The 23,821-nt window shown below is 53.5% G+C and overlaps 2 protein-coding genes across 16 annotated transcripts in view; one reads left to right on the top strand and one right to left on the bottom strand.

Moving 5' to 3' along the window:
* The window catches only part of MTERF4 (mitochondrial transcription termination factor 4), a 49,520-nt gene extending 34,454 nt beyond the window's left edge, over positions 1 to 15,066 (top strand). Inside the window, exon 5 of the mRNA XM_059929139.1 lies at positions 14,476 to 15,066. The gene's annotated coding sequence lies outside the window, so the exon portion shown is untranslated. The remainder of the gene's footprint in view (positions 1 to 14,475) is intronic.
* SNED1 (sushi, nidogen and EGF like domains 1) overlaps positions 1 to 23,821 on the bottom strand; it is a 92,558-nt gene that overhangs the window by 30,396 nt on the left and 38,341 nt on the right. For 9 of the 15 annotated variants that reach the window (XR_009504345.1, XR_009504346.1, XR_009504347.1 and 6 more), the window contains exons 6-21: positions 23,520 to 23,633; positions 21,693 to 21,806; positions 21,488 to 21,601; positions 13,373 to 13,498; positions 13,101 to 13,205; positions 12,731 to 12,844; positions 12,125 to 12,241; positions 10,709 to 10,825; positions 10,383 to 10,499; positions 10,084 to 10,197; positions 9,656 to 9,829; positions 3,722 to 3,835; positions 3,045 to 3,158; positions 2,547 to 2,660; positions 1,400 to 1,513; positions 750 to 1,046 (exon numbers count right to left, since the gene is read on the bottom strand). Coding sequence is in view for 12 of the 15 variants with exons in the window: in XM_059929123.1 (XP_059785106.1) it covers positions 750 to 1,046; positions 1,400 to 1,513; positions 2,547 to 2,660; positions 3,045 to 3,158; positions 3,722 to 3,835; positions 9,656 to 9,829; positions 10,084 to 10,197; positions 10,383 to 10,499; positions 10,709 to 10,825; positions 12,125 to 12,241; positions 12,731 to 12,844; positions 13,101 to 13,205; positions 13,373 to 13,498; positions 21,488 to 21,601; positions 21,693 to 21,806; positions 23,520 to 23,633 (2,079 nt within the window). In the remaining 3 variants the exon portion in view is untranslated. The remainder of the gene's footprint in view (positions 1 to 749; positions 1,047 to 1,399; positions 1,514 to 2,546; positions 2,661 to 3,044; positions 3,159 to 3,721; positions 3,836 to 9,655; positions 9,830 to 10,083; positions 10,198 to 10,382; positions 10,500 to 10,708; positions 10,826 to 12,124; positions 12,242 to 12,730; positions 12,845 to 13,100; positions 13,206 to 13,372; positions 13,499 to 21,487; positions 21,602 to 21,692; positions 21,807 to 23,519; positions 23,634 to 23,821) is intronic. The other 6 variants (XM_059929127.1, XM_059929128.1, XM_059929126.1 and 3 more) reach the window with 6 other exon arrangements.

Below are 23,821 nucleotides of genomic sequence, written 5' to 3'. Positions count from 1 at the left end.
CTCGCTCCATCCTCCAGCCTCCAGCCGCCCCTTCCCCAGTCTCTTGACCCCCTGGGCCAGCGCCCACCATCCCACCATCATGGGTGTGTTCTGGGATTCTCCCCCCTCCCCTGTTGACCCCAGGAGCAGACAAGCCAGCTGGGGCCCCAAGCCTCTCTGGACGCCCTTACACACAACTTCCGTTCAGGGCAGCTCCCCCAGAGGGCCCTCCCTGCGGTCCCACGCTGCCCCTTCTCTTGACCTGCAGCAAGGAGGCTCCATCCTCACCCCCGGGACACCTGGCCGGCTCCCCTCGACCCCACCCCAGCGTGAGCTGGCACATCAGCCCCAGGACCTTCTCAGGGGGCCCCCGCCGCACTCCCCCAGCCTCGCTCCCTAACCCCAGTCTCCGTCTCTGTCCCGCATCTGTTCCTCTCCTCTGTGAGAAGGTTCCCTCTCTGCCCTGCCCAGCAGCGCTGGCGCCAGTGTCGGGGATCGGCTGGATGGCCCCCCAGCCGGCTCCGGGGCGTGCGGCCAGTGGGGCCCTGGGGTGGGGGGCGGGCTGGATGGCCCCCCAGCCGGCTCCAGGGCGTGCGGCCAGTGGGGCCCTGGGGTGGGGGGCGGGCTGGATGGCCCCCCAGCCGGCTCCAGGGCGTGCGGCCAGTGGGGCCCTGGGGTGGGGGGCGGGCTGGATGGCCCCCCAGCCGGCTCCGGGGCGTGCGGCCAGTGGGGCCCTGGGGGGGGGGCGGGCAGGGTCCGCAGACACTCACGCGTGCGGGCGAGCAGCACCACAGGCCTGCTGATGTCGTTCTTGTTGTTGGCGTTGCGCTTGACCGAGAAGACGGAGATATTGTAGGCCCTGCCGGCCGCCAGGGCCCGGAGCTGGTGCGAGGAGCGGCCCCGGTCCACAAAGTCCGTGCGGCGGTAGGAGCCGTCGGAAGAGGCGTAGGTGACCGCGTAGCCGTCGAGCATCTGCCGGGCGGCTGGGCCTTCGGGTGGGCGCCAGGAGATGGAGACCCCGCTCTCCTCCACTCGCTCCACCTTGAGGGCCGTTGGTGGGAAGAGCTCTTCAGGGTTTCAGTCAAGAACAAGGGAAGGGGGGTGGTCAGCTGTCAGCCGTGGAAGCCCCGGCCCCCAGGCAGGTGTCTGGCCCATTGGCTCTCGGGCCTGGCTACCCCGGGGCGCAGGTGGGCCACTGCCGGTGGGAGCCCGCCTTGGGCCCCTGGAGGGTCTCCCGTGTGCGCGCACGCGTGACTGTGCTGGTGCCGCCCGTCGGCTTCCCGGGCAGAGCCTGGGAGAGCAGCCGCCTGGGCACTCGGCCCTGGGGGCCGTTCGGCCCTTTGGCCCGTCCCACGGGGTGTCTGCAGCCCTGGGGAGGAGGGGAGTCCGCCCCCCGACGCCGGCACCCTGGCCGCCTCACCTTTGGCACAGTCCTTGCCCGTGTAGCCCGCTTTACAGGTGCAGCTGTGGGACCCGTTGCTGGCCAGGCAGTAGCCGCGGCCCCCACAGGGGCTGGAGAAGCAGGGGTCGCTCACTGCGAGGGGGGAGGCAGCCGTGAGTGCGCGCACGTCGCCAGGCCCCCCTCCAGCTTGGCCTCGGTCCTGCCCAGGGCCGTTCCCGTGCTGATGCAGTTGCGGGGTGGAGGTGGGTGGTATCACGGCGGCACGTTGGGGAGGTGGATACGGGGGTTGCGGGCACTCTCGGAGGGGGAGGGCAGGGCTCGCCAGGGCCCCGTGGAGAGGCCAGGCAGGGAAGCCCTCTGACTCTGAACCAGGCCGTGCTGCCCCGACCCGAGCCAAGGTGCTCTGGCAGGGGGTGACTTGGGGCGACCACTCTCGGGGGGCAGCGGGCAGCCGAGAGCACCGGCCCCTCCCCGGCCTCCCTCTGCACTGGGGCTGGGGTGCGGGTGTGGACCCAAGCTCACAGGCCAGAGCCTGCAGTGCCCTCCGCCGCCCCCGGCCTGTGCAGTGGGGCTCTGGCCACAGGCGGTCCGCACTGTGCTTGTGCCCAGGCAGGCTCCTGTGCCCTGTGGTGGCGCTGGAGCCCAGAAGCCCATCCACACTGTGCTAGGTCTGCGTGGTGCCAGCCAGGCCCAGCTTAGGGGTTGGGGACACTTGAACATCCCAGGTCAGGCCACACCCCACCCCGGGGATAGGCCTGTTTTGGGAGGGGATACACATCAGCAAGTTGAGAGAAGTACTGCCCAGACAGTCCCAGAGACCGGAAAGTGCTCCAAAGGAGAAAAATGGTGCTGGGGAGACGGCTGATAGGGTGGGCGCCCCCGCAGGCCTGTGGTCAGGGAAGCCCTCGTCCCAGAGGGACATCCCAGCCGGGACCTGGCCCCCGAGGAGCCCCTGCTCAGGCTGATCAGGGAGAGTATCCCGATGTGAGGAACCGTGAGTTCCAGGCCCCCGGGGCGGCCCTGAGCTTGGCCAGTGCAGGGACAGCAGGGCCTGTGGCTGGACATGGAGCTGGGGGGGACGTGAGATCGCCGGGGAGGGTAAGTGCAGGAGGCGGGGCGGGCGGAGGAAAGGACCCCGGAGGAGGGAAGGGCGGCCGGGCCCCACCTGTCTCGCAGTGGTAGCCGAAGAAGCCCTCTGGGCAGACACACAGGTAGGCCCCGCCACCGTTCTCGCACCGGCCTCCGTGCTGGCAGGGCCTGGAGTCGCAGGCGTCCACCTCTGGAGAACACCCAGAGAGTCGGCCAGGGCGGCAGGGGGGTGTCTGGGGGAGGGAGGAGAGGACAGCGGGAAGAAGGGAAGGGGAGGCAGGAGGGAGGCCGGGCGGGGGCGTGGGGGGGGGGCAGCGGGCAAGCCCGTCGGCGGAAGGGGCTGGCGACAGGCCCCTCCCCCTTGGCGGGCACCCGGCCCTCCCCTCCTCCTCCCCCCTGGGGCCCCTCCCCCAGGGGTCCTGTCCGGCAGGGCCACGGGGACTGCCCCCATCCCCCTGCTCTCTGAGCGCCCCAGGGTCTCCGTTCGTTGACAAGAGGTTCTCCCGGGGTGTCGGGGGCCTAGCGGGTGTGGTTGGGACCTGGCACGTGGGGACCCCCCAGGCGCAGCCCCTACCTGTCTCGCAGTGGACTCCAGCGAAGCCCGGGGGGCACTGGCAGACAAAGGCCCCCGGGAGGTCCCTGCAGGAGCCTCCGTTTCTGCAGGGCTGCGCCAGGCACTCGTCTGTCTCTGCAGAGACGGGACACGAGACGGCATGACCCCGCGCCCCCGGGGTCTCCTGTGCACCGAGACTTCAGCCTCGCCGCTGCCCTCCACTCTGCCCACAGAGCCTGCCCCCAGGCCGCTCCTGCCTTCACTGCCCAGGCTTCGCAGGGGCCCCGACTGGACATCCTGGGCCTGCCCCGCCACGCCGGGGCGATGTCTCTGTCTCGGGGCTCAGAGGCCCCCGTAGGCGTGCGGGGAGCAGGGCTTGTTCAGCGGTGCACCCGGCAGGCCTCCCCTCCCTCCTCTGGCGCAGAGCACTGGGGTGTGACCTGCCCCCCTGCCCCCAGGCCAGAGGCTGCAGGAGGCGAGCTTTTCTCAGCTGAGCTCTCAGTCCCCCTGGGGAGGCAGAAGCAGGGACATCAGAGCTGGCAGGGACCTGAGAGAGCAGGCGGTGCCCAACCAGAGACCAGCCCAGGGAGAGGGGCAGCCGGAGCAAGGTGACCACGGCCAGGGGACACCAGTGCCCCAGGCCCACGGCCGGGGTGCCGGAGCTGCCAGCCCGCAGCGAGGGCCGGGACCTGTCTTACCCAGCTCACAGCGGGCTCCTTCATGCCCTGGGCTGCAGACACACAGGTACCCAGCAACGCGGTCCTGGCAGGAGCCCCCATGCAGGCACGGCTGGGATCGGCACTCGTCAATTTCTGGGAGAGGAGAGCCCAGGTGCCAGGTGCCAGGAGAGACCCCAAGAATAAAGCAGTGTTGCTGTTGTTAGAGGGGGTGACTCGAGGCCAGATTAAGATGGACACAGATCAGCTCTGGTGTGAGGGTCTGGACAGAGGTCTGCGGCCTCCCCCAGGTGCTTGGAGAGGCCAGAATCTGGGCAGGGCTGCCTCGGAGCAGAGGGACGCCTTGGACCTGGGCACTCGGGCCGGGCGGCGTCTGGGAAGTGCCTGGGGCTGCCCTCAGTGGCCCTCGGGGGACAGGCCCAATCTTGCCAATTCATTCGATAACAATCACGTATGGAACCAATACATTTGGGGGTGAGTCCTTCATCTTAAAATACTCACCGCAGGCTTTTTAAAAACTGGGAGTTGTGCTCCTGAATTAAAAGTGTTCAATTTAGAAGAGTTTACTTTTAATGCTTAACATATAAATAAGTAAATAAATGGTAATGACATAATGACACCTGGGGGCCGGCGCCCAACCTGGGAGCTAGAACGTTGGCCGGCTCCCCTGGTTACAGGCACTTCCCAACTCCTTGTGTCCTGAATTTCTGTGCTATCTTCTCTGTGCCCCTTAAATTAGTTTAAAATTTTTTATGAATACCTTAGACAATATATGGTTTTGATTTTGCTATTTATGAACTTTATTAATAGGACATTGTGGTATACGTACTCTTTTCTCACTCAACATTTATATTAATGTCTCCACATTGTTGTGCGTTGCCCTTTTTACTGCTGTATAATATTCCTCAGTGTGATTATACCATACTTTATCCTTTCTTGTTTAGTAGGAATTTGGGTTGGATTTAGACTTCTTGCTCTTGCAAAAAAAAAAAAAAAAAAAGCTGTGTCTTTCACATCTCCTGGTGTAGATGTGTCAGTTTTCCCTAGACTTATACCTAGAAGTAGAACTGCTAGGACACAGTTTATATGAATGGTCAACTTGACAGGCAAATTACTAAATTGTCTTCAAAGTGCTTCTACCAATTTACACTTCCTCCAGCAATTCATAAGAAATCCTGTTGCTCTACATTCTCACCAGTATTTGGGCTTTTTAGACTTCTGAAGTTTTGCCAATGAAAGTATCTCATTGTACTTTTGATTTGCATTTTGCTGATCACTAATGAAGAGAATGTTTCTTTTCATTGGCTTTATGTACCTCCTCTTCCATGAAATGCCTACTCGTGTGTTTTACCTATTTTCCTATTGGGTTGATTTTATATATATATATATATATATATATATATACACACACACACACACACATATATATATATGTATATATATACACATATATATATATATAAAATATATATATTACATATATATAATCTTCTCCCAGTTTGTAGCTTACATTTGACTTTCTTAAGGCTGATAAATTTAAATTCCTAATTTTTAGCTAGTCTAGTTGTCCATTTTTTCCTTTTATAGTTAGTGCTTTCTGTGGCTTAAGGAATCTTTCCCTACCCCAAGGCCAAAAAGATATTTACCTACATTTTCTACACAAAATCATATACTTAAAAAAAAAAACCCATTTAAGTCCTTAATCCATCTGGAATTAATTGTTGTGTATGGTGAGAAGTGGGGAAACAATGTAATATTTTTCCGAGTACATAACCATTTTATTCCAGTTGTCATGAAGATTTTCTCATATGCTTTCTTTCAGAAGTTTATAGTTTTAGCTTCTACATTTATGTCTATAATTCATTTCACACATATAGAAATTATCATTTTTGATGCTATTGTACATAATATTGTTTCACTTCATTTTCCAAGTCTTCACAGCTAGAATATGAAAATATAATTGGTTCTGTGTATTGACCCTGTATCCTGTGATCTAGTTGAATTCACTTATTAGTTCTATAGCTTTTGTAAAATCTCTTAGAATTTTTTTCTATGTGCACGATTGTGTCATCTTTACTTCTTCTTGCCCAATAGACATGCCTTTTCTCCCTTTTCTTGTCTATGGCACTGTCTAGGACCTCCAAGACAACGTTGGAAGGAACTGGTGGAAGGGACACCTTTGCCTTATTACTGATTATAGCAGGAAGTCTTTCACCATTAAGTATTTTGTTAGCTGTTGACTTTTTCATGGATGCCCTTTATCAGGTTGAAGACCTTTTTTTCTACTCTTAGTTTATTAAGAGTTTTTAAAATAATAGTTGAATTTTGTCGAATGATTTTTCTGCATCTATTGAGATGATCATATGGTTTCCTCCTTTATCTCCTAATATGGTGAATTACATTTATTAATTTTCAAATGTTAAACCAACCTGTACTCTTGAGATGGGTCCCTCTTGCTCAGGTTGGATTATCCTTTTGATGTAGGACTGGGTTTGATTTGAGTAATATTTTATTAGGATTTTTGTGCTTTGCTCATGAGAAATATTAGTCTGTAATTTCATTTTTGTAATGTCTCTGGTTTTGGCATAAAGGCATTACTGGTCTCATAAAATGAGTTGAGAAGTGTTCCTTCCTCCTACATTTTCTGAAAGAGCTCCGTATATAGTATTATTCCTTTCTTAAATGTTGGCTAGAACTCGGTGAGGCAGTCTGGTCTTGCCATTTTCTTTGCAGCAGAGTTTTAAATTACAACTTACATTTATTTCATAGCTATGGGGCTATTCACATTTTCTATTTATTCTTGTGTCAGTTGTGGTTATTTGTGTCTTTCAAAGTAGTATTCATCATTTTCTCTAAGTTTTGAGATATATTGGCCTAAAGTTGCTCACAATATCTCCCTGTCCTTTAAATGCTGGTATGATCTTTACTGATGTCTCCTCTTTCATTCTGATATTGCTAATTTTTCTTTTTTTTTTTCCTTGATGAGTCTAGCTAGAGGTTTATTATTTTTATTGACCTTTTCAAGGAATCAGCTTTTAGTTTCATTGGTTTTCTCTACACATCTTTTTTATAATTATATTTTATAATTGTGTTATTGATAAATAAAAATGCAATGAATTTTGTTATAATAACCTATATCTACTAAACATGTTACATTTCCTATCACTTTTAGAAGTTTTCCTGTAGATTAAAGACAACAATATCAGCTGCAAACACTGACATTTTTACTTCCTCCTTTAGCGTTTTCATGACTTTTTCTTTTTCTTACTTTATTGCACGGACTAGTACTGCCAGTGTAATATTGATTAGACTTAGTGATAATGGGCATCCTTGTCTTGTTCTGAATCTTAAGGGGAATGTTTGTCTACTTAGGATAATGTGTACTCTAGGTTTGAGGAGAGGTATAGTACAACTGCCTCAGAAGCTAATTTCCTTCCTCCTGTTGGTAGCTCAGCACGTCTGCATCAGTTCAACAGAAGAACAGCTTTTGAATTCCAGATCCTCCCCTGTGTAACAAGGATCAGGAACACACTGTTCCACAGCTCTCTTGATGTAGTCTGTAGCCCTTCTTCTATAAATATGTGGAGTGTACCTGTTGCGCTTCAGACGGTGTGTCCAGCCTGCCTATGCCTGGCCTAAGCACCCCTCTCTGTGGGGTAATGAACACGTGGGGGCTACGGGGGCGCTGCTATTTCTCTCTTCTAAGTTTTCCTTCCAATAAGTTCTATATTATTTTACACCACATGGTACTAGAAGGGTGTGTGTATCATGTTATTTTTATCTGGATGAGGAAGTATTTTTTATTCCTTATTTGGTAAGAATTTGTTTCATGAATAGGTATGAATTTTATTGAATGATTATTATGCATTCTTTGAAATTCGTACATGATTTTTCTCCTTCAGTTGGTTACTGTAGCAGATTTTTCTAATATCAAACTATTTTTGCAATAACCCAACTTGATAATGGTGTAGATAGTCTTTATAGACTGTCAAATTTCTGCATCTGTGTTCATATGTTTAATGGACCCCTAATTTTACTTTCTCCAACTGTCCATATCTAGTGTTGGTTTAAGGTTGTCCTGGCCTCACAGAGTGGGTTGGCACATACTCTTTTCTACTCCCTGGAAGAGCCTGTATCACGCTGCAACAAGCTGTTTCTTGGCAGTTTGGTGGAATTTACCCATAGCATTGTTTGGGCCTGGTGTTTCCTTGTGAGAAAACTTCTTTGCATCCTCAGCTCTCTGATAGGTTAAAAGGTATGATCTTATGGGTTCTCCGGTGTTTCCTTGATGTTACAGTGAGACTGATGGTATTTTCTAACTGTCTACATCCTAACTGAATGGATCACCTCTGTATGTTAAAAATACCATTTTATTATCTCACTCCTGATGTCCGCTGTTGAGAAGTCCGGTGCCGATCTGATTCTTGTTCCTTTGTGGATTCTTGTTCCTTTTTTCTCTCTGGATGTTTTAAGGATTTTTTTTTCTGTTTTTCTTAACTTTTATTATAATGTGTCTAATGTTTCCCTTTTCTCCTGTTTGATGTCCTGCAGGCCCTTTCAGCCTCTGGTCATTCACCAGTAATTCTGGGAATTACTCCACAGTTGCTCCAACATTTCCTCCTCATTCTTGGATTCCTGTCATCTCAACGTCAGCACTTCTACCCTCCTCAGTGCCTACGTTTTCTTTTGATTTATGAGTGTTTCCCTGCTTCTTTCTCGTACAGCCCCGCACACCGATCTGTCCACTCATTAACTTAAGTCTTCGTCTGTATCCATTTGTAAGTTGTGTCTGTTACTTCAACTATTATAGTTTTTCAATCTTCTTATTTCTGCTTTCTTTTAAAAGATTATATATTGATCCTCTTTTTTTATGGTCAGTGCCATGTTTCCTTTTGTATGTTTGTCATGCTTATTTTATATTATTTATCTTCTATACTTCTACCCCCAGTAGTATATGTTGTCTGGACTTTACTGTTGTTTCTGAGGTGGCTGTACTTGGTGGGTGTCTTGATATCTTGGCTTATGCGCTCACGCTCCCTGGTGGTACCCACTCCTCATCTGATGGCATGTTGAGGAGAAGTGGCACTGGGACAGGTGTGGCCTCCTAGACAGTAACCACCAGCCCTGGGGGGCTTGGAAGGACAGGAGTGAAGGTAGATGCTGAGGCCAGGTGGTCTCCACCTGTTTTCTGGAACTCTTCACCTGATAGGGCCGCCCAGGTCTGACTGGGCCTTGCAGGGCATTTGGGAGACAGAAATGTGTTATGTGCCCCTCCCATCTGTGGATGCTGTCACTGTCCCTAAGCAACTTTGTTTAAAAACCTTTCTTTCATGAAAAATGTGTTACCATCACACAGATTTTCTGATGAACAGAGTCTGGGATGCTTTGGCTTAATGCAACATGCCTGTGGTGATGTCTGCGGCGCCCCTGTCTCCAGGGGCGTGGGTGGGGGGCCTCGCCTGCAGGCCGTGCACCCTGGCACACTGTAGGGCCCTGGAGGCAACGCTGTCTAGAGCAACAGCCCTCAAATGGCTGTGGGGGCTCGTGGGGGCCTTGTTCAAACGCAGGGTCTGATTCCACAGGTCTGGGTGGGGCTGGGGGCAGGAGGTGAGTCCTGAGCCCTGCTCTGCCTCTTCAGGGCTCTGCCTTTGGGCTCCCTCTTGGCCTCGGCGGCTTCCTCTGCAGAGCGGGCGTGTGGGTGCTGGACCCGTGCTCTGGGACGCTCTGAGGACAGGGAAGCCCTTAGAGAAGGGTACAGAGCGGAGCTGGCACTGGTCATCGCCACCATCACCACAGGGTTTTGGCCGCACTTTGCACAGAGGATACCGAAGGGAGGAGGGGCAGGCCAGGCTCAGAACCGCAGCCCCTGTGCTCTTCCACTCGGCCCAGGGGAGGAGGGCTTGGCCCTGCGCACCCACCCACCCACGCACCCACCCCAGAGGGCCCCCAGGTCACCGTGGCACTGGGGAGGCTCGCTCCAGACGCCCTGCGGCTGGCAGACGCGGATGTGGTTGGAGGCGCTCGGGCTGTAGCCTCGGTCACACGAGTACAGGGCCACCGAGCCCAGCCGGGTGCCGTTGAAGCGCAGGGTGGCGTGCGTCACCTCCTCGGGCGGGCCGCAGTCCACCTCTGCAAGGACACGGCAGCCCTGTCCTGCACCGCGGGCTGCCGGCTGGCCCCTCCTGCTGCTCTGCCCTTGGCCTCACCGCGCTGCACGGCCCGGGGCCCTCGCTCCCCACACAGCCCATCCCAGGGGGAAAGCGCCATGGCTTCCAGAATGGGCTTCTCAGAGGTTTCCTTTCCTTCTTTCCCATCCCTCCCCTCGGCCCCCTGCTGGGCCCTGCTCTGCCCTTCAGGGAGCGGAGGACCCCCGGCCCTCTCACCTGCCTGGCACCGGCGTCCTGTGTACCCTGCTTGACAGCGGCAGGAGAAGTCTGTCCCCAGGGCCTCGCAGGTACCCCCATTCATGCACGGGCTCCGGAAGCAGGGGGAGGGGGCTGCAAGGGCACAGGGGGTCCCTGTCGCCCACCACTGTGCCCTCCCCAAAGGCCTCGGGGCTGCAGGGGAGTGTCCCGTCTCTCGACCCAGCTCCGCCTCCCGCACCTCCGTGGTCGGGCCATCCCTGCCCACCGGGCCTGTCTTCTTGTCTGCGCCCTGGCCCGCTGGCCTCCGCCCCCCTTACCTATCTCGCAGTGCCGTCCCGAGAAGCCTGGGGGACAGTCGCACTTGTATTTGCCGATGTAGTGGAAGCAGGTGCCGCCGTTGTGACAGGGGCCAGAGGCGCATGAGTCTGGCTTCCCTGGAAGCAGGAGGCACCCATCGGGCGGGGGCGGGGGTCACGCGTCCACCACCCCTGCCCCTTCCCTGATCCCTCGACATCCCAGAGCTGGGGCCTCGGGGGGGACGCTCCTGACAAGCAGACGCACGGTGGCGGGGCCGGGGGTCCTGGGTCGGGGCCTGGCTCCTCCCCACTCTCTACAGGCTGATCCCCACCGGCTGGGGCCGCACCGATCTCGCAGTGCCTTCCGGTGAAGCGGTAGGGGCAGTCGCAGTGGTACTCGCCGCCCGCTTCCTTGCACGTGCCGCCGTTCCTGCAGGGCCCCGAGCTGCACAGGTGTGGCCGGGCTGCGAGGAGGGACAGACAGAGACAGAGAGGCAGGTAAACCGGGGCCGGCTTCCCGGCCCCGCAGTGCCCATGACGCCCCGCTCGAGCCTTCTCCGTCCTCAGGCACCGCTGGGCCCCGTGTGCCCAGGCCTGCCTCTCGGCGGAGCCCGAGGCCCAGCTGCAGCAGGGGCCGAGCCAGCGACGTGCGGCCCCTCAGCCTCGGGGGCCCTCAGCCCGCCCGTCCGTCCTCTCTTCCCTGCCCCAGGCTCCGCTGGAGAGCCGGGAGAGCTGGCCCCACAGTGCGGCCAGCGCTGCACCCGCCTTCCTGCGCGGTGGGGAGCTGACATCCACGGACCGGGCCGGGAGCCCCGCTGTGGCTCCGTTCTGATTTTCCTGTTTTCTGTACCTTTACTGGGGGCACTTCCTTGGACATGCGGGGCCCCGGCCACCCGCCCGAGCTGGAGGAGCCGCACCTTCACAGCCCAGCCAGGAGTTTAGACACTTGGCCTCCTTGACGCTCTTGGGGGGATCGTGAGGCAGGAGGGGGCCTGCCCCCAGGCTCAGGGGGCCTCTTCTCCCCCTGCACCCTGTGGGGCCTCACAGGCTGCTGGTCCAAGTTCCGGCCGCCCCACCCCGTGTCCCTCTGTGTCCGCTCTCTGGGATGCCTTTGCCGAGGGTGACGGACCTCAGCGGTACTTGCAGAGGATCAGGCCACTCTCTGGAAAGCCCTCCTCCTGCTACAGGGGTGGGGGAGGCCGCAGGGGCTCCGTGGTCAGAGCGCCGGGGACCTGCCCTCAGGGCCACCGTGGGAGTGGCAGAGGCTTGCAGGTAAACGTCCAGGTTTCAGCTCTCCAGGCAAGTGAGGGCAGTGGGAGGGCTGCAAGGCTGGACGTGGCCTGGGTGCCGAGCCCAGGAGAATGGGCCTGGCCACACGGGGTCGGGGGGCCGCACCCTGGGCTCTGACCAAGGGGACGCCTGGGTCACTGAAAAGAGCTCTGAGGGTTGCTTCAAACTGCGTGGGAGAGACGGCCCTGGGTGGGCGCTGACAAGCACAGTGACGCCTGCGGTGTCTTTACAGAAGAGCACTCGCACTCTCAAGCGGCTGAACGTCGTAAAATGTTGACATTCTCCAATAGCGCTCAATTTAACAAAGTCCTAATGAATTTTTAAAAAATCAGTGATTCTAAAAGCCACTTGGAAAAACACTGAGCAGGAAAGGAAGCCCGTCGTGAGGAAAGCGCTGTGATGAGCGGGAGGCGGCCGGGGCAGCCGGGGCCCCGCCAGCCCCCCGCCCCCGGAGTGCCGCCGCCGCGCCCCACCTTTCTCGCAGTGCCGGCCGTGGAAGCCCCGCGGGCACGCGCACGTGTAGGAGTCATCGTGGGCGTCACAGGAACCTCCGTTGAAGCAGGGGTCCGAGTCGCAGGGGGACGGCAGCGCTGCGGGGACAGACGGCGATCACCCTGAGGTCCTGGCTGGAACTGAGGTCAGGGTCTTGATTCCTCACGCTGGGCTCTAAGGCCCGCCCTGGAATTTCTTGTATTTCTGATTTTTCCAGAGTTCACCCTCGCTCTTACGTGAGCTGGGACTGAGCTGTGGTCCACGAGGGTCTTGGTACCGTCACCACCAGCACCACCATCACGTGTGGTCACTCACTACCTAAGTCACTGGTCATCCGCGCACTAACAGATACGCGGGGTGAACCTGTTTCTCCGCAGGTGCTTGTCAGGTGCACGTTAGTGTTCTAGCAGCTAAGCGCGGGGCTCAGGAAGGCGCGGCGCGGCACGTGCACACGGCCAGGCCGTCCGCCCCCAGGTCCCCTCGGGGGCCCCCTCCTGCTGCGCCCACTGCTTTCTCGCCCACCCCCCACCCCAGCTTCTGGGCGGAGCCCGGCCTCGCAGGCTGGCGCCCGCACCCACCCCACTCACAGTGGCTGATGTTGTGGTCGGTGTGGCAGACGCACAGGTAGCTCCCGCCGTACTCCATGCAGTAGCCGCCGTCGGGGCACTGCGTGTTCATGTTGCAGGGCATGGCCGTGACTTCTGCGGGGAAGGGGAGAGCCCGTCTCACGTCCCCGCGTGTCTCCCTGGAGACCGTGTGTCCTTGAGAAGGACCAAGCTGCCCGAGGCCCGGTGACCCTGCCAGGGTGACCAGGTTCGGGCACCCTTGTGGCCTCCCCACCGCCCCACCCGCCATGCGGGTCCGGGCCCAGGCCCAAGCCACCACTTACACGGTGGCTGTGGGGATTCTCAGGGTCCAGGCAGGAAGGGCGCCCCCATCCCAGCCCCGGGCACCTACCAAATTCGCAGAGGAGCCCAAAGAAGCCCGGAGGGCACTGGCAGAGGGTGGTGTTAGCCCCCAGGCACCTGCCACCATTGCGGCACTCACAGTTGTTGGGGGTTCCTGCCACGGAGGGAGGGAGGGAGGAGCCGCCAATGTCGGGGTGCCCTCTCCTGACCACCGTCCCGTAAACCCTGCCGCGCAGCCCCTCTCCCCGCTCCCCACGGCCTCTCTCATGGGGGTTTGCGTGCACATCCCACGGGGGCCCCGGCAGCCCGGCCCACACGCACTCTCCCTGCATTCAAGGCCCATGAAGCCTTCGGGGCATTCGCACACGTAGCCCTGGTCCGCATCCACACAGGTGCCCCCGTTCTGGCAAGGGGCCGAGAGGCAGGCGTCGGGCACCGGGTGGCTTCCTGCAAGAAAGACGGCGGTCACTGAGGCCGCGCAGAGAGCACGGCGAGGATGGGGCCTCGGGCCGGAGAGGAGCTGCCTTGACCTCTGTCCTTAGTGCCGAGCGCCCGGAAACTGATCTCTAGCGGCCCCTCGGTCCCCGAGCCCCTTCTCTGGAGCAGAATGAGAAGCCCGAGTGAGGAGGGGGCCCCACGGTGTGCACCAAAGGGCCCAGCTGAGGCCACAGCCTCCAGACATTTCCGCCCAAGCATCTCTGTTAGTTAAATATTGGGGATTTTTAACTTTAAGCTATCTTTCTGCTGCTGATTTCTAGTTTAATTTTGCTGTGGTCAGAGAACACAGTCCTTTTCAATTTATTGAGCCTTATTTTATGGCCGACAGGATGGTCTGTCATAGTTAAGGCTCCGCGAGTCCTGGAAGGAACGTGGGTGTCCGTGAACGTCAGTCGGGCCGGCTCGGCTGGCAGCGCTGCCCGGTCCCTGTATCCTCGCTGGTCTCCATGCTTGCATGCTCTGAGCCACCGAGACAGGAGTTCCGCCGAAACCCCCGCCTGTGACTGGGGATCCGTTTCCCCTTGTAGTTCTGCCAGCTGTTGCTTTGGGTATTTCGATTTGTGTTACTAGGTGTTGCATACTTAGAGTTATTATGTCTTTCTGATGAACTGGCCCGTGGTCATTATAAAAGGTCCCTCTTCATGTCTGGCTGCTTTCCTACTCGAAAGTTTAATCTGAATGATATGAATACAGCCACTCCAGCTTCTCCTGATTCATGTTTGCCTTTTCAGTCTTTTTGTTTTTAAATGTTCAATTTCCTCATGTTTTTTCAGAATTTATCTTTGAAATTAATATACAGTAAAATGACTTGTGTCTGAGGGACACGCCTAAGAATTTAATCACATGTATAGATGTGTGTATATGGATACAGGACAGGATATGGGACATTCCGTCATCCCAAAGACCTCTTTGTTTTCTCTCTGCAGGGTCACAGATTCCCTCCCTCCTGAACCCCTAGAACTACTGATCTGTTCATCACTGCAGTTTTGTCCTTTCAAGGATGCCAGAGAAGTGGAACCAAACAACCTGTACTCTTTTGAGACTGGCTTCTTTCACTCAGCGTCATGCCTCCAGGACTGTCTCAGGTGTTATAAGCATCAGTAATTAGTCCTTTTTATGACCGAGTTGTGTCCCACGTCGATAGGTACCACAGTTCATGTGTCCGTTCACCCAGGGAAGGACGTTTGGGTTCCCGGTTTTTGGTGGCTATAGACATGCTACAGACATTCCTGTACAGAGTTCTGTGTGACGTAAGTTTTCATTTGTTTAGGGTTAATAACTAGGAGTGCGATTGCTGGGTCATGTTATAAGTGTATGTTTAACTTTATAAAAAACTATCAAACTGTTTCAGAGTGGCCAAACCGTTCGGCATTCCCACCAAAAATAGGTGAGAGTTCCCATTGTTCTGTACCCTTACCAGGTCAGTGTCTTTTATTTTAGCAATTATCATAGGCTTTCAGTGGCATCTCATTGTGGCTTTAAAAAAAAAAAAAAAAAAAATTAATTAATTAATTAATATTTTTGGCTGTGTTGGGTCTTCGTTTCTGTGCGAGGGCTTTCTCTAGTTGCGGCAAGCGGGGGCCACTCTTCATCGCGGTGCATGGGCCTCTCACTATCGCGGCCTCTCTTGTTGCAGAGCACGGGCTCCAGACACGCAGGCTCAGTAGTTGTGGCTCACGGGCCTAGTTGCTCCGCGGCATGTGGGATCTTCCCAGACCAGGGCTCGAACCCGTGTCCCCTGTGTTGGCAGGCAGATTCTCAACCACTGCACCACCAGGGAAGCCCCTCATTGTGGCTTTAACTTGCGTTTCACCAATGGTTAACGACAACAACAGATTTGTTCATCTGTTTATTTGCCTTCTGTGTATCCTTTTTGGTTAAGTGTCCGAGTCTTTTTTAAAATTATTTATTTATTTAGGCTGCCCCGGGTCTTAGTTGAGGCATGCAGGATCTTTAGTTGTGGCATGTGGACTTCTTAGTTGTGGCATGCATGTGGGATCTAGTTCCCAGACCAGGGATCGAACCTGGGCCCTCTGCTTTGGGAGCGCCAAGTCCTAACCACCGCACCACCAGGGAAGTTCCTCTCCCAGTCTTTAGCTTGTCTTTTCATTCTCTTAACCATGTCTTTCACAGAGGAAAAGTTTTCAGTTTTGATGAAGTCCAATTTATCTATTTTTTCTTTGATAGAGCATGCTTTTGCGGTCTTGTCTCAGAACTCTTTGCTTAACCATGAGTCACAAAGATTTTTCTATCTAAAAATCTTTAGTTTTCTTCTAAAAACGTTATAGTTTTCTGTTTTCTGTTCAGGTCTATGATTCATTTTGAGTTAATCTTTGTATAAGATATGTTTAGGTTGAAGTTCATTTTCTACATAAGGATATCTAATTGTTCCAACATCATTTGTTGAAAAGATCATCCTTTTTCTGCTGAATCTCTTTTATACCTTTTCAAAAAATAATACCCATATTTGTGTGCGTCTGTTTCTGGATCCTCTTTCCTCTGTTGACTGGTGTGTCAATCCCTTTGCCGATACCACACAATCTTGATCACTGTAGCTTTATAATAAGTCTTAATACCAGGTAGTGTGATTCCTTAAAATGTATTCTTCTTTTTCGAAATTGTTTTGGCTATCTTAATTCCTTTGCCTTTCCATATAAATTATAGAATCAGCTTGTGTGCAGCTACCAAAAACCCTGCTGAGATTTTGATTGGAATCATGTTAAATCTACAGGTCAGTCTGGGGAGAACTGACATATTTGCTACGTTAAGTCTTCTAATCCATGAACATAGTGTCTCTCTATGTACCGAGAGCTTCTTTGATTTCTTTCATCAGCATTTTGTAGTTTTCAGTATTTAAATCTTGAAAATGCTTTATTACATTTATACCTAAGTCTTTTAATAAATGGTATCGTTTTTAATTTTTTTGTATCCATCATTTTATTGTTTAAAAATTAACTGTAAATGTAATACATATGAACAATTGCAAAAAAAATTATTAAAAATTTCAAGCAAAATATAATCAATACTCCCCAGGGAGAATGGGAGCACTCATTTTCCCACAGCCTTTCCAGTTCCAGATACCATCAACTCTTAAAACTTTTACCAATCTAATGGGCAAAACCTGAAATTAGATTTTTTATTTAATTTGTAGTTTCTTGATTAGTGAGACTGAGCTTCTTTTCACTTGTTCATGGGTGTTCGTTTCTCTCTGTGTGTGACTTCCCTGCTTACATTCTTTGCCATTGTTTCCGCTGAGTTGTTTGTCTTTTGCTTATCAGATTACACATGCGCAACCTGAGGGAGCCCAGGAGCTCAGAAAGAACATGAGGGGCTGCCGCCCCAGACCCCCTCCACGCCCTCCCCAGCACATCTCGTCCTCTGGGGCTATGCTTTTGGTCCTCTGGCATGAAATCTGGGCTTAGTGGCCCCACTCTGCTACTTACTTCCTGTGACTGCACTCCTGTCTGGGGTCACGTGGCTGGAGGACAGAGAAAGGGAAAAACAGCAGGAGTTTGCCCGCCCGCCCTTGTGCAGCCCAGAATTCCCCCAGCTGGAGAGGAAGGTTCCCCCACTGCTGCCTCTGTGGGTCCTGCTTCTCTGTCAACGCTCACTTCTGGTTTCGGGGTTGCTCTGAGACCAGGCGGCGGGGTCGGGGGGACACCAGAGGAAAGTAATGAGGACTCGCCCCTGTGCTTCTCCCCACCCCGCCCGCTGCTACATCGGAGTCCTCAGAGCTACTCCCAGCACTCGGTCCAGGATTGGTCGCTGCACTCAGTGTGAGAGACCCATCCCACTACTTTAAAATGATCTGTGTCTTCCTATTTGCAGCAGGTTTCTTGTAGAAAGTATATGGTTGGGTCTTGCTTTTCAATTCGATTCGACAATCTCTGTCTTTTAATTTGTGTTTTAACCTTTTTTACATTTAAATGTAATTGCCAACATGACTGGATTAAACCCATCACCTTGCTATTGTTTTTTATTTGTCCCACTTCTTCTTTGTTCCTTTTTCGTCATCTTTTTTTTATTTTCTGGGTGAACAAAACATCTGTTTATGTGAAATCACAAGTTGAGAAAGCATATGTAAAATTTCATAAATGCCACTAAAAATTTATTTAAACTTTAACTACTAGGCTTCATTTATTTATTTATTTTTTTTTTATTAATTTATTTATTTTTGGCTGTGTTGGGTCTTCGTTTCTGTGCGAGGGCTTTCTCCAGTTGCGGCAAGCGTGGGCCACTCTTCATCGCGGTGCGCAGGTCTCTCACTATCGCGGTCTCTCTTGTTGCGGAGCACAGGCTCCAGACGCGCAGGCTCAGTAGTTGTGGCTCACGGGCCTAGTTGCTCCGCAGCATGTGGGATCTTCCCAGACCAGGGCTCGAACCCGTGTCCCCTGCATTAGCAGGCAGATTCTCAACCACTGCGCCACCAGGGAAGCCCTCATTTATTCTTAAAGATATAAAGTTGTGTTTTCATTTTGAGTTAGAAAAATATATTCCTTTTTCTTTTCAATGACTGTAGATTTTTCAAATTTTCCTACACACTTTTATTTTTATTTATTAACTAGAGGTAACTAGTAATATAACTCATTTGCTCAGTTAACATTAAATATTTATTTAAGGATTAAATCCTCTGAGTTCTGAATTCCTTTCCACTGCTAAAATCTGGTATTTTATAATTGTGCCTTTGAATATTTAATGGTAGTTACAGCCAGTAAGTTTATCTTCCTTTTTCTTCTTTTCATACCTTCTGTATTGAGTATTTTTAGGATTCCATTTCATCTCCATGATTGGTTTATTGGCTATAACTCATTATTATTATTTTTTTACTTGCTGCTCTAGGGCTTACAATGTATATCTTTAACTTATCACAGTCGACCTTCAAACAGTATTATACCACTTTGTATATAATGTCAGGACCTTACGATACTATACTTCCATTTCTCCCTTTCTATCCCTTATGCCAGAAGTTGATAAACAAAGGCTCAAAGACCAAATCTTGCCTGCCACCCATTTAAAAAAATGAAGTATCATTGGAACATGGCCATGCCCATTCACTTATGCACAGTCTGTGGCTCACTGCTTTTGCCTTACATTGGTAGAGCTGAATAGCTGTGACCACATGGCTCATAAAACCAAAAAAAATATCACTATCTGGCCCTTTACAGAAAAAGCTTGCACAGGCTGCTTTAAGCTATTGGTGTCATACATTTTATTTCTATCTATATTGTAAACCCCAAATATGTTGCTATTTCTTTGTTTTAAAAATATCTTTAAAAAGATTAACAAGTAAGAAGAAAAGTCTTTTATTTTTACCCATATATTTACCATTTCTAGAACCCTTCATTCCTTTGTGTAGATCCAGATTTTCATCAGGGACCATTTTTCTTCTGTCGAAAGGACATTTCTTGTAATGCATATATGCTGGTGATGAATTCTCTGTTTTGCTGTCTGAAAAATCTTTATTTCACCTGAATTTTTGAAAGAGTTTTGCTGGGTATATAGCACTAGGTTGACAGCTTCTTTCTTTCATGCTTTGAGGGTGCCGTCCCACTGTCTTCCGGCCTGCACTGTCTCTGACAAGGAGGCTGCAGACATTCTGGTTTCTCTGTGCGGTCTGTCTTTTCTCTCTGGCTACTTTTAAGATTTTCTCTGTCATTGGTTTTCAGCAATTGGATTATGATGTGGCTTCATACGGTTTTCCTCATGTTTTTCTTGGATATGTGGTTTTCATTTTCATCAGACTTAGAAACTGTTTGGCTGTTGTTTCTTCACATACTTTTTCTGTACCCCTGCAGCCCCCTCCCTCGTTTCCGGCCCTCCAAGTACACACCTGCCGGCCTGCACGGTGTCCGTGCACAGGCCCCTGAGCAGGTGCTGTCCTTTCATCTTATTCTCTCTGGGCTGCATGTTGAACTGCTTCCATTTCTCTCTTCAAGGTCATGGATCTTTCCTTCTGTGGTGTCTTAACCTGCTGTTAACAGCGTCCAGTGTATTTTTAAAATTCAGATATTATATTTTTCATCTCTAGAAGCTTCTTTTTTTATATCTTCTACTTCTCATTATGTCTTTTTCCCTCAACAGTCTTGAACATATGGTGCATGTTCATGATGGACAACTGAACATTTGTACTTGCTGATTCTGTCATCTCTGGCCACTGTTTCTATTGATCTATTTGACTTCTGGCTGTGGGTCATATATTCTCAATCCTTTGTATGCCTAATAACTTTTGGTTGGGTATTTTGGGGTCCTGGATTCTGTTATTATTCCTTTAAAGAGTGCAGGATTTTATTCTGGCATACGGTTAAATTACTTGGGCTCAGTTTGATCCTTTCAAACTTTCTTTTAAGATTTCTTGGGGCAGATCAGATTAGCCATTAGCTTAGCATTTATTTATCCCCACTACTAAGGTGATACCACTGGGGACTCTACCCAGCATTGGCCCTGGGTATGAAGAGCTCACTCCACTCTGGCTGGTAGGCAGGCGGCTTTGAGTTCCAGGAATTGTCTGACTCACCACTCCCAGTGGTTCTTCCCCAGCCCAGTAGATTTCACCCGACCCACATTCAAGGGGTCCCCCTGCAGATCTCCAGAGCCGATCTCGTGCTCTCTCCCCTTACCCCCTTCCCCTCTCAGTAGCTCTGTCCTTGCTGGTATTATCCCCCCAAATTCCAGCCACTGAATTTGAAACTCTGTCTCCTTGACCCAGAGACTCAGAGGAGCTGCTGGAGTGTGGATCCCTCCCCGGCCCCGGCCCGGCCCGGCGGCCTGGAAACGGCTCCGAGGCAGCCTTGGGGCACTTGTAGGGCTCACCCCACTTCACTCCCTTCTCTCAGGGATGACAGCCCTCTGCTTTCTGCCGTCCAACGGCTGAAAACAGTTGTTTCATATATTTTGTCTGGTTTTCTCGTTGTTGACGGTGAGAGGGAAGGTTCCCAGAGCAGGTAATCCTTGTGGGCCATAAACAGAAGGCTAGATACTCTTTTTTATCATCTCCAACTTTTGGCCAGCTTCCTGCTGTATGTGTAATGTGGCTAATGGGCTTGTATTGGGGTAGACAAGTCAGTTGTTTCTTATTGTTTGCTTTCATTTGCATTATTCTTCGTACAAAACATGGTTTCTTTGCAAAATCTTTTTAAATCACTTATCTGTTTTCTGACATGAGTTTAGTTAAATACACTGATACTTAGATAACAAGCTAGGCAATCATGTGACACATCACGATGATTTCAGGCAACAGGTGAGGTTGCCACCCTCCTGCCCTCTGCACCGCGAAGCCTCACCATTGCCTCAGGACACAGCCCGCCCTGCGTGTGGCCATCCGACCAAAGGCCAACGGAGGGCACTGCGTCCATCCGCGTCTTACTTATGGGTAGAACCTAATTTCCTTCTTAGGTTTTGAGACTCGGAGCAAATCCGATGAGTTTGTCTTGAGCGCCCCCCCCCCCCCCGCCCCAACTGGGGAGATGCAAGCACAGCTTTTGTCGGCTCGGGGACCAAAGCCGTGGGAGGTAAGGCGATGTCAGGTGCTAAAGCCCCGAATTGACTCTGTGGGTCTTTTAACTGACCTACCGAGTCCTAACCAGCGTTTAAAACAGTATGCAATAGAACAGAAGCTAGCAGGCTTCATCACTTGTAGGAGAGATCAGCTTTCTTTCTGACGCCCACGGCTTGTTCCCTAGCACGGCGAAGGGTCTGGGGTAGGAAGGAGGGACGTTAAACAGCCAAGAATCTCCTGAGTCGGGAGAGGGGCCTTGGGAGTGTGGTCACCCATGCCTGCATTTTCCAGATGGAGACCAGGCCCAGAGAGGGCAACAGATTCGCTCAGCCTTACCCAGCATGTGGACGGCAGAGCTCAGACCAGACCTCCCCACCCCCGAGAGGGAAAGGGGGCAGCTGACTGCTGTCACCGGTGGGGGGCTTCGGGCACGTGGCCGTTACCTGTCTCGCAGCGAGGTCCCTCGAAGGGCTCTGAACAAAGGCAGGTGAAATTCCCCACCAGGTCGACACACGACCCTCCGTTCAGGCAGGGGTCAGAGCCGCACTCGTCCACATCTGGGGGTGGCAGAGGTGGGTGCTCGGCTCTGTGCCAGCCTTTGACCACCTGGCACCCTGCGCCCCTGCTCCCACCCGAGGGCACACTCACCCGTCTCGCAGGCTGCACCCGTGTAGCCGGCTGCGCACACGCACACCGCCGAGCCGCCCTCCGCCTGGCACCAGCCGCCGTTCTCACACTCTCTGGCGTCACATGGAGACTGTGCTACAAGCACAAAGGGGTGGAAGGCCATTGGATCCCCGGCTGTGGTGGCCCCAGGGGCTCCCGCTGAGCCCCATGCCCCATTCGACATCTCGGGCTGCAGCACAGGTGGATCTGGCCTGCTCAGATGACTGTGACAGAGCTGTCATCACAGGACAGGGCTCTGGGGCTGAGAGATTCCTCCCAGCTGGGCGGGGGACACAGCCTGTGATGGAGCCCTGAGGGGGTGCAGGAGGGGCCTGAGTAGTCCTGGGGTGAGGTTCTGAGGTGGGCGAGGCTTCTTGCTGCAAGGACAGTCCTGCAAAGGCCCTCGGCCCCCAGTCAGAGTGGGAGTGAGCAGGCGGGAGCCTGCCTTTGTCGGCGCTCTGGCCTGCCCCTCACCCAGGATGCTGGCCTCACCTGGTGGCTGCTGGCAGCAGGTGGGGGGGACACTGCCTTCCCCCAGCTATGTCACCTGTCCTGCTGACAGCTCATTCCAAAAAGGACTCAATACAGGAACCAGACGGGATCCCCAGAGCGGGCGACCCACCCTGGAGTCAGGGTGGGGGGCAGTGGGAGGAAGGAGGCCTGAACCCTGGGAGGTGTGGAGGTGCTTTGGTGGCTGACGGCACACAGTGACCCCCGTCTCTGGGACCCTGACTCCACCAGAGGGCAGGGCTGGGCACGGGTGGGGGAGGGGAGACTTGGGCCGAGCGGTACCCACGTCCCTGCTGGACTCTGCCCGGCACCCCTGCTGTCATGGGCTCTGGGGGCCGAGGTGGGTCCTGAGACCAGAGAGCCTCATGGGGGACCGGGGGCTGGTACCCATGGGTGTTGCCGCGGTGGCCATGCGGAGGCCAAGGCTCCGGCCCCAAGGCCTCCCAGGGTCCCACCGGGCCCGGACACGTGTATACACACCAGAGTTAAGGACTTTAAAACATTCCCTGTGGCCACAAGTCTCCATTTGAAATGGTTTTTCTAGATTGAGACATTGGTGCGGTTGTTACTTGTACACACTCGATTTAACTATGTGCTATGTTTTTCTAAATAACAGTTACACATCAGTAGGCGTATGTAGGGAACAGTGCATCTGGCCGAGCCAGATGGGGATCAGGGGTCATCGTGCTTTGATTTTAAGGGGCTCCATTGGGTTCCCCTAGCAGCTGACCACAGTGACACGGGGGTGGGAGTGGGGCGCCCACCTTCCTTTACCAGGTGGGTGAAGGGCCAGGGTGAGGGGGCCCCAAAGAGGTGCTGCACGAAGGGCAGGGGGTAGAGGCCTGATGAGAAAGCACTGCTTCCAAAGAGCCGCGCTCAGAAGCGGGGTGGCAGACGGGCGTGCGGACTGCAGTTTGGAAGCAACAAGGGGGTCTCGAGAAAGACCCCAACCCACATCTAGGCCGTAGGACCCCCGGGATGGAGAGAAACAGCCTGCACTCCTGCCGGGAGCAGCTGGGGTTCAGGGTTTCAGGGGTGCAGGCCTGCGGTGAGACGGGTCCGGAACCAGGCCCTGCCCTGTCCCGAGGCCTCACCCTTGGCTGTGTGCTGTGGTCAGTGCTCCTGTCACGCCCACAGGGCGGGGCCTCTCCTCTGGAGTCTGGGCTCCTCCCCGCCCCCGGGCCTCCCTGGGGCCAGGCCCCCTGCGGCACGCTGACCTGATGCCCCCTCCAGGCTAGCCACCCCTCCCTGGTCGGGCAGGACCACGCCGGCGGCCCTGCAGCCCCTGGTTCCTCTCACCTGTCTCGCAGGTGGGTCCCGCGAAGCCGGCCGGGCACTGGCAGATGAAGCTGTGGACGCCGTGCGTGCAGGTCCCGCCGTTCTGACACGGGTGGGAAGCACACTCGTTCACATCTGGAAAACGGGGCAGCCGGGGACTCAGTGGAGGAGCCGCTGGGGAGGACCTGCCGTGGCCCGGGGCGGCGTGGCTGCAGAGCCCGCCCACGTGCTCACCGTCACGGAGCTGCTGTGTCCGGCTCCCCCAGCGGCGCCTCCCGGACGCCACCCACACCACGGGGACAGAGGCCCGAGGCCCGGGCTCT

The sequence above is a fragment of the Balaenoptera ricei genome, chromosome 7 (genome assembly GCF_028023285.1).
Source record: "Balaenoptera ricei isolate mBalRic1 chromosome 7, mBalRic1.hap2, whole genome shotgun sequence".
Classification (NCBI taxonomy): domain Eukaryota; kingdom Metazoa; phylum Chordata; class Mammalia; order Artiodactyla; family Balaenopteridae; genus Balaenoptera; species Balaenoptera ricei.
This window is presented reverse-complemented; position numbering and strand designations above follow the sequence as displayed.